This window comes from Charadrius vociferus, unplaced genomic scaffold (assembly GCF_000708025.1).
Source record: "Charadrius vociferus isolate BGI_N301 unplaced genomic scaffold, ASM70802v2 scaffold162, whole genome shotgun sequence".
NCBI classification, from domain to species: Eukaryota; Metazoa; Chordata; class Aves; order Charadriiformes; family Charadriidae; genus Charadrius; species Charadrius vociferus.
Genome location: NW_009647236.1, coordinates 612,361 through 622,147, shown reverse-complemented (window position 1 = coordinate 622,147; position 9,787 = coordinate 612,361). Strand labels below are relative to the sequence as shown.

The window sequence follows — 9,787 nt, the reverse complement described above, 5'->3', positions numbered from 1 at the left end:
AACACTGAGGGGAAAGTCTGCTTGCAAATAACAGGAGGACACTCACACCTAACCCCCCCAAAGCGACTCAGGTCATTAAATGTCCTTTCTGCACATGGTTCTTCAAGCTATCCTAATGCACAGCCCTCTTTGTCCAATTTGAGTGGTAGCCAGTTGATACTCTATAATCCCTGAGACTGACTGAGCCTTCAAGTCTAACAAAAAGAAAAAAATCAATACAAGGGCCTGATGCTGGCAGGATTAGTACCCCATGCTGTCCGAAAACTGCTCTCCCCCCGTCAGATGTAGAGCTCAGCCCAAGCTGACTGCAGTTCCCTGAAGGGTTTTGATGTTAGCTGGTGTAATTCTCATGAACAGCTTCTTGGAAAATGTCAGCGACAGGGTGTGTAAGGGATGCCTAACGCAAAGAGAAAACACATTCCTCTGTCTGAGAGGACTAAGATGTTTTTAGACAGAAATTATGTGCCCAGAAGGTAGTGCCGTCCTTATGTGTTGCCTCTGTAATACGGCATGGAAGCTCCGAGAAAAAACAACGCACAGGTTGGGGGCAAGTAATAGACACAGAAAATGAGGCATTTTGTTTTACATCACATTCTGTACTGAGCACTGACTCTGCACATAGCAAGGACAAGAATGAGTTACTGTTTGTTCCACTAAAGGTTAACTCAAATTATTAAACTTTCACTTTAAAATTTCAGAGTCAGCAACTTGGAGACTTAAATTGCCTAACTTGGAGATTTAAACTGCCCAGCCTTCCCTCATTTGTTTGACAGCCCTTTCTGGATGATTAATGGAAAGCTATAAACTGCATTTGCATAAGGATATCTATCTCCTTTGCTGGGAAGAAGAGGTTCCAAAACTGGCTTTGTAAGAGGAACAAACAACAAATGAGAGTCTTCCAGGTCCGAGCAAGCAAACAGACAGCACAGGTTTCTACTATTTACAAGCCAGCTCTCGTCAGCCAGAAAGAAAGAACCAGTCCTTACTGTTGACACTGGAGCAGCATTCTTCTCCCCAAGTGACCAACACTCAGACCTTTGTCCCCAGCTCCCCAGGCAGTATTAGGAGCCCCTAGCAACACACACCTACTAGCAAGGTTACCCCCAGGGCAGTAGCATTCCCAGTCTCAATGACACAAACGCGTTTTGTTCAGGAAGGTATCAAGGGTGTCTGCTGCACCCAGGTGAGTGGACAGCAGCAATCGGCAAGTTAGCAGTTGCCCTTCCAGGAAAGCGCCTCTTCCTCCTCATCACGGATGCCACTTCCCCATCTATGAGTTAGCATGTACGAGCCCAGGAGATACAGCTCCCCTCCCCTATGGAAAGTGGGACAAGCTGTCCTTCTAAAAACAGACCCCTGCCAAGACTGCACAAGCCAAATCCAGGAGTTTTGATGTATTCTGTCTCCTTCTGCTGCTCTTGCCTAGTTGCCCCAGTTCAGAACAGACACCTGCAAACTTATGCCTGTGGCTCCTACTGATGCTCATACTGTTCCCAAATCTTCCCCTGGTGAACTGGGTGTTCTCCTGGCTCCCACATCACCCCCAGTGGTGTCCCACACCATCTCCATGGAGAACATACAGACTGGGTGAATGATATTCTAATTCCTGTTTCCACCAGTGTCATGGATTTTCCTTGGATTTCCTTCAGATATATTACTAATCCACCTTGCTCCTACTTTGCAGGGAGGGTATAATGAGACTACAGCTTACTTGGAGAAAATATAAGAGTTGTAAACACAACAGCACCTCCCAGGAGTGTGACTGTGCTATATCTAACAGGGAGGCAGAAGCAATATTCAGGCTGCCAAGCCTTTCCGAGGCACGAACACAAAGCCTTTGGAATGTGCCCCAACGAGCAGCCTTGGCCTCTTCAAGAAGGACAGTAAAGACTGTCGATCCTACAGAAGGAGACACATCTTGACCCTCCAGTGAGGTAACTGCTCAGAATGAGTTTCCCCTTAGAGCCTGACCCCAGAGGCCTCGAGTCCTTGAAAGTGTAGACACCAGTACAATTCCCAGAGTTTGCTCCTGTTCAGGCACAAAAAACCTTTGCATACACAGCCCTGAGTGGAATATAAGGCACAATTTTATTTTTCCTCATTCTTCTTTCTCAGTTTACATCCATCATGATGTTGGTAGCAAGGCTTGCAGTGATTGCGGGGATCCTCGTGGTTTGTACTCATGCAGCAGTGCCCTGGGCTTGCAGGGGCTCACCTGACTGCTCAGAGTGCCACTGTCCTGAGCAAACTCCTCTGCGAGGTGTCAGTGGGTGGCCCTCCCAAACACTCCGAGCTCTCCTTCACTTGTCCACAGCATGACCAGTGGGGGCAGCCAGGGTGACCTTTGTGTCCATGGCCACAGCCTTGGTACCCACCTGCAAGAGAAGAGGCAACCAAAAGTGGCCAGAAAATCCCAGTGTGTCAGAGGCTTTCAGAGAGTGCTTCAGCCCCAGGACTTCTCTAGGACAGAGTGTCACGTGTTGATGAGCCCGCAGCATATTCAAGGCGAAATTTACCAGGGCTCCTTAAAGAAAGGAGAACCACAGAGGGGGACCTCCCTGTTCCAATCGCTGGGGAAAGCTGAAGATTTCCGTCCCCTTGCCTGCTGAGTAATGCAAGACACAGGCCTGCAGAACCCTCTGCCAGCCACTGGTATCTATGGCCAGAGCTGGATACAGATCAAGCACAGAAAAACAAAGAGGCTGGTTCTATACTAAAACAGGCAGAACACACAATTACACGTGCAGGTCAAGGACATGGAAGCTGGTTGGGATTAAACAAATAGGGGAGTTGAACTCTCATCCTAAACGAGGCATGAGACTTTTAAATAGGACAGCATTGTGCACTGTGTGAAACAGTTCAGAAGCTCCCAACCTGCCAAAATGGGAACAGGAACAGCATAGCCACAGTGCTGCTTAGCCTCACTGAGAAGCATGGGGAAAGCTGAGCACTCACCTGGCATGGTACCCCCACAGGCACAGCGAGCAGCTTTCTGCCCCCCACTTGAGCAGAACGTGCAGCAGTGAAACACACCTTGGTGCTCGCGGAACTTGTTTTTCACCATCAGAGTGAATGGAGAGCCCTGCAGAGGACAAGCAAGCAGAGAGGCTGCTGCAGTGGATGCTACCAGATGTTGTGTATGTGTTTTCAAAAACCAGCCAAGTGATCCTGTCAGTAACAGATCACTAAGCCCAGTCTTACACTGCTAAGTGGTAAAGGCTATCCTTAGAAAGATCTGGAGCAAATACTCAGAAAAGAAAAGCAGGTAAAGAAGAAGCAGCGCAAGAGAAACAAGAAATGCTACCTGTACATGCTGCCCTTTCACATAGACGCAGACAGCATACAAGCCTGGCTCCTCGGGGTTGTAGGAAATACGGTAGGTCCCATCACCATTATCACACACTGTTGGCTTGACTGCACTACAAACAGAGAGAAGTCCAAGACGTCAGTGACTGGCAGAAAATCGCTCTACATGGGAACCATTTTTTGGCCTAGATTTGTGGTCGGTTCCTTATCCTCAGCCTTGTTCAGCAGCTGCGGGTCTCAAGCGAGCTTAACAGGATGCAAGAGCAATGCTCAAGCATTGAGCAGCTTTCACACAAACCTGCTACTGGGAGCTGTAATTACCGTACAAAGGAAGTCACACAAAGCTAGCTGCGCTGCAAGAATTTGTAGCAACCCTGAGTGCTGAAAGAGCAGAAGATGACAGACGGTGCACTTGCAGGTCAGATCATCCCATCAGATAACAGCCCTCAGAAATGGGGTAAATTCACAGCTTCAGAGACCAGCTGCCTCCAGAAGAGACCATGAATAAGACACAACAAAAACGGGGCAGGTTTGAATCACTTCAACCACTGTCCCAAAAGCATTGACCCCAACTCTTTAATGCTCTCAGTAGTTCTAGGTCCCTGCTGGTAAACTCTCCCTTTCCAAAGTGAAGCTTTCTGGGTTTCAGAAGGAACCCTGGTGGACACAGTGCCAGGGAGAAAGCATCAGCTCATTACTGATTGCCTGCTTCAATAAGGTGGAAAGTGCTTTCCACAGACAATTATCAGGCAGCTCTGCATAGAGAAAGGTATTCTTCCTAATCCCCACTAATTAGTCTCTTGTGTCCCGACATGACACTTTATAATCTTCCACATTTGCAGGCTGTATTCCCCACCCCCCACCATTTCACATCAATACAGCTGCCTACATCATTTCCTGCTGTCAACTGTGTGGTGATACTTCATGGTCTTCCGTAGTTGCTGTGCCTCAACTCAAAGCCAGATGGCTTTTAGCAACAGATGCAGCAACTGCATATGCGCAAGAACAAGAAACTGAGTTGATGTGGCCACAGCGACCTCTACCCCACCAAGCAAAATCCACATAATCTTTGTGTACACACCTTCCTACTTCATACGTGCACCTAAAGAAGGAAGGTACACTGGAGCAATGTTCTTGAACAATGATGCTCTGTTGATAAGCACCTGTGAAGCACTGTTTCTGTACACCATGTCAACACTTCCCCACAGCAAGGAGTTTTAGCACTCTGTCCCTTTTTTCATCAGGTCATCCCACCAAGAGTGGATCCTGGAACAAGTGACACTGGCATCTTGCTCCAGCTGTATTGTGTATGCTATAAAACGGAACAGATGTTTTTCTTAAGAACTGACCCCCAATTGTTTCTGTGTTTGTGCCTGGCTGCTTTATAGTAACAAATGTGGCCTGGAAACAGTCGCAAAGTATTTTTTTCTGGTTGGTGGTTTTCACCATGGAAACACTTGGGAGCCTAAGTGTGATCTTCCCTACTTTTGCTAGAAAACCTCTGAACATGTCAAAGTGCTCCACACTTGCAACTACAGGAGAAAGCATGATGAAGTCCTGACACACATTCTTTCTCCAGAACATACACTAGGCACTTCCATCAACTGCCAGAGGCTCCTGGGCTTGGTGGACTGTCTGTCTGACTTGGGATGGTCATTAGGTGTTAACAAAAGCAGGAGCCCTGGGTGTCTAGTGGTAGGGGTTGGAAGCAGCAATGGTTCACTTCAACAATGCATAACACCCACTGAAAGTTGAATCCTTTAAGAAGTTCCAAATCACTGAAAGACTCAGTACAAATCTGAGCCAACACTGTCACGCTCCACACAGCCAAATACAATCAGTAGGAAGCACTGCTATACTGGTGGGAAGAACAGTAGTGCCTTTTCTCCTACAGATTCTGACCCACATGCTGAAGCACGTCCTCCCACCTGCCCAACCAAGGAGAGAACCAGGCTAAGTGAGGCAGAAAGGCAACCCCAGTGACTGGGGAGCTCACAGCTGAAATACCCACCAGTCCCTCTTGTCCTTGTGCATGATGGTGACTTGGACAGCCTCTCCTCCTCGCCTCATCTGCTCCCCCATGGTGTCACTGCAGAGCAGGGTAAAGCCAGTCAGCTGGTTCTGACGGGCACTGTGGAGATCTGCAAGGCAGAGAAAAAGGACCAGAAAGGATTCACAACAGCTATGACTGACACCTCCCAATTATTTTGCAGTTGCAGTCCCATTAGAGCACAGCCAGGACTTTGCTACTGGGGTGTACAGCTCCTTCCACTCACAGGGAAATGTAAATATGTGACTGGAGATCAGAAGAGAACGGACAACCACAGGCACTGAGCAATGTTGGGCAGGCTTAACCCAGAGGTCTGTATAGATCAGGGTGGTCTTCTTACCTGCCCCTCTGGGCCCAGGTGGCATCTTCCCAGAAGGCCTCAAGGTGCACCATGCGACCAGGAGGGAGGAGGAACGGCCCCACTGTGCAGTGTGGAGCCCCAGAGACCTCAGCACTTCTAGCTTGGCATGGAAGGGATCAAATGAGCCTTGGGTCTGTCTCATTGGCTCTGTGCAGGCCATCACTGACCAGATCTGCCTGTGCTCTGTGGGCTGGTCTGAATGTTAGCCGTTTTCTGGCCCTGCTCCAAGTCCTTAGTAAGCAAATATCCATGAAACCATTGATGTGAGTTTTTCCCATGGCAATCTCAGCAGAAGCTGTAAGGGGAATGAACCTGCTTGCTCAGTCACAGAGGGAAATCTGTCTGGGCCTATGCTGCAGAATAGCTGGGGCCGCTGAAAGAGCACCACATCCTGCCATTGCCAATGCCATTCCCATCCCCTGAGTAAGCTGTGGTCTTTTGCCTAAAGGTTGCTCTCCTCACACCTCAGCCCCATGCTGAGGTCAGTGATATTGCGGAGGGCAGCTCCAGTAGGATCTGTACATCTGCATGGGGACAGCTCTCAGGCTCCCTGCCCAGCAGGGCTCCCACAGGCCCTCAGCAAGCAATGCAACCTCTGGCAGGGCTCTACCTCTGCCCCCAGTCAATGCCTGGACAGCAGGAAGCCAACCGTGCCTTAAGTTGCACACCAAGTGGGTACAGAGAACAGAGAGGTGACTTCAGGGAGCGGTGCGTTCTCATTCAGCTGTTGTACAGCACCCCATTACCTTCCCCATGCAGGGTACATCTGGCTGGATCAACCACTTTATTGAGAATGGCCCCAAAAACTTCATAGCCGCAACACTGCCCTGCCCTCTCCTGGGGAGAGAACAGGATCCCATCGTCCACGCTGGGGTCAGTGTTGTAAGCAATGCTGTTCAGCTTTGTCAGCCGGCTTGCCACCACTCCTTTGGTGATGAGAATCTCCAGGTCCGAGCCACTTGTCAGCAAGTGCTCCGTGAACTCCACGCCTGTCCTCATGTCCAGCAGCAGCTGCTGCAGCTGGGCCTTCCGCAAGTGCAGCAGGTTTTCCTTCTGCACCTTCAAGTCCTCCAACTGCTTCAGCAGCCGGTCCCGGTGCTCTTCAATCGCTTTCACATACCCACTGGCAAACAGACAGATCTCTGTAGCCACAGCCTCTGCACGACAATGGACAGCACTACCCATGTCATCAATCTGGCTCAGCACACCCTCTAGGGTGCCCATGCGCTGCTGGGTGTTTTTCAGCAGCTCTCGCAGGGCATCCCCATGTCTGTGGATGACATTGCCAGTGAAGTCATAGGGGTGCTGCCGGTGCCTGTCTACAACGCAATCTCGGCACACAGGCTGGTCACACTGCTCACAGAACAGCCTTAGCCTCTCTGTGGGATGAGAAGGGCAGAAGAGAGGCTTCCCAGCTTGGCTGCAATCCTTGGTATTCTCCAGCTCCGTCAGGGCATGAGAAGCTGTCTTCTTCTGTCTCCTAGAAGGGAGCAACCACATGTCACTTCATGCATGTTGGATATGAAATGTAAACATCCGAGACCCTTTGCGAATGCCAGTCTGTAAAGACTGCAAGTCACAGTGTGCACCGCTCCCTCCTGTCTCCACTGAAATTCACTCTGCATGAAGGGACGTGTGGTCTCCTGAGGACAAGGCTTCAGACAAAAGAGGACATCATCTGCAAGCAGCTCATTAGAGGCTGCTCTCAGACTCCCTGCATGCTGTCAGCACTATTTTCAGACACAAGAATTGTGTGCCCCACCATGTCCATATACAGACGGGAATGGGCTGCCAGGCTGCTACTGCCAGCAGGCCCTTCATGGAGCCGGACAGAAGTGGGATAGTTGCAACTACCCCCAGAGCCTGCTGTGACAAAGGCAGCAGGAGGGCGGTGAGCCCTGCGAAGTGAGAGCTGGCAGGAGGCATCTCAAAACAGAATTGCTCACCAACAGTCACTTCTGGAGAGGAATGGGAGGAGCCAAGCTCCTCAGCCATCAGTCCAATGATCTTCACCAGCTTTAAATTCGCTGAGGCAAATGAGTTCTAATATCCCTTAGGATAAAATCTAGTCCAGGCCACTGCCAGAAGATAGTCTATGGTAAAACATTTAATATTCTGAAAGTCAAACTCCATTTCCTCCTGGCTGCCAGGTTAGGTCCTGCTCAGAGGAGACCAAGGATGGGACACAAAGAACCTGTTATGACCCAGACATCTATCCTGTCACAGGGCAGCACTAGAATATTTCCATTTTATGCTATTTTGGACACAAGGAGCTAGTTATTGAGCAGGACATAAAAGCCTTTTCTCCTTCCTTGTCTCCTGCACTAATGACTTCTGGCAGTTGTGATGGGAGCTCCAAGACATAAGCAAAGAAATACTCCAAGGACCAAGCTCTATAGAGTTGCTCTGGCAACATAAAGCAACCTCATCACAGGGCAAGGTATGGCCCTTACACCACTCTTTTTGCTTCCAGCTAATCTCCCTTGGGTCCAGCACATTTTCAAAGCCTTCTAGCATTATTTGCATAACACCCTTCAGATTCACACTTCCCGGACTTCCACCTAAGATCCCTCTCACTTACTCCAAGGAGCACAACAGTGGCACTCAGATCCAAAGAAATCTTCCCTACACCCCAGGAAATAATTTAAAAATTGTTTTCCTTGGCCCTTGTTCTGCTCTGCCATCAACTAAATCAGGTGAAAGTCTGCAGATGCTAGTGGAGTGAAAAAAATGATAGCAGTAAATAAAGTAGGAAGCAGGTCATCAGGACAAATTTGCTACTGCTTTATATGTTCCACAGTTATTTCTGTCAGTACGGCAGGCTGCTATTCAAGGTCTCAGTTTATCACTCTTCCGCAGCTTGCATGGGGTATTAGGCATTAGCTAATCAGAATGGTATGCTGAAAATTACAGCCCCGAGTGGAAAGGTAACTAAGAGTCTCAGCCATTTTACCACTGGCAGCACTATCTGCAGGGTGGCAGGGCAGTGAGGAACATGCCTGTTTTTTTCTGGGGAAAGAATTCCCTAATCAAGTGGAAAGAAGCAGCAAACATGGAGGGAATAGGCTGAGCTGATTAACCCAGGCTAAGAGGCTTCACTGACGATTGCTACTGAGCATTCTTCTGACCCTACCTGTCACCTCCTTGCTTCAGAAGGCCATTCAGACTTCCTACAACTACTATCACGGTGCTGTGGGTCCTCTACCCTGCTCACTGGCCACTGCAGCCACCTCATCTTCAGTCCCTACCTCTGCTGCAGTCACCTCTTCTTTCTCCCCTACTGACATGACCCTCTCAGAGGTACACAGCTCTCTTCTGCTGTCAATTCTTCAGTTTTCCCATATTCCAACAGAACTAAACCCTGCAACATCAGGCACACTGCAAAGCAATAGTATTACTGCTGTAGGTGCCCAGCCTCACAGAAATGCTGAAAATGCACACAAGAAACATAGACACAACAGTTAACAGGCAAGCACATGGGCTGATCATCAGGAGGTAGGAACCACACAGGCAGGCTAGCGTCAGGACTTCCACAAATCTCCTTTCGTTTCACCTAAGGATGCCTTTGCACATATGCACAGTAAACGTTTTTGGAGGTGGAGAGAGGCAGACCAGCAGCTTAACTTCCCCATTTTCCCTTGGAAGATGTGGCTTCTCCAAAGCGGGACAGCACAACGCACAAGGCTCTTGTTCTGCTAGTACTCTGCCTGCACCCATGCCTGTTGGAGTGCTGGAGTGATGCTAAACCGAGATGCAAACCAGCAAGCAGGCACCGCCACGGGCAAAAGGTGGCCTGATTTTGGACTTAGTGGCTTCACCTGAACAGAGCTGACTGACCTACCACAAGCACCTTGCCGGTCCCCACCTGAGTACAAAGCATCCCGCAGGGAGGATAAAAACCTGCTAGGGATAAAACAAACTGGAAGACCTGTGGTTTGACTGCTTTGGTAAGCTCTGTGTGCGTCCCTGCCTGCTGCACCCACCCACCCACTGTAGCAGCCCGAGAGGAGAAGGCCGTCCCGTGGTAAGGTAGCCCCATCCGGGCCGGACCCCCTCCACGCCCCCCCCCA

The 9,787-nt window shown here is 49.6% G+C and overlaps 1 protein-coding gene across 1 annotated transcript; it reads right to left on the bottom strand.

The window, feature by feature from the left end:
- Positions 1-2,154: 2,154 nt before the first annotated feature.
- Positions 2,155-7,712, bottom strand: TRIM45 (tripartite motif containing 45). The gene is made up of 6 exons (XM_009879934.1): positions 7,480-7,712; positions 6,464-7,197; positions 5,318-5,447; positions 3,305-3,419; positions 2,956-3,082; positions 2,155-2,375 (listed from the first exon to the last, which is right to left on the bottom strand). The coding sequence occupies exons 1-6, from the start codon at positions 7,710-7,712 to the stop codon at positions 2,224-2,226; spliced, it is 1,491 nt and encodes a 496-aa protein (XP_009878236.1). The 3' UTR covers positions 2,155-2,223.
- Between the last annotated feature and the right edge of the window lie 2,075 nt (positions 7,713-9,787).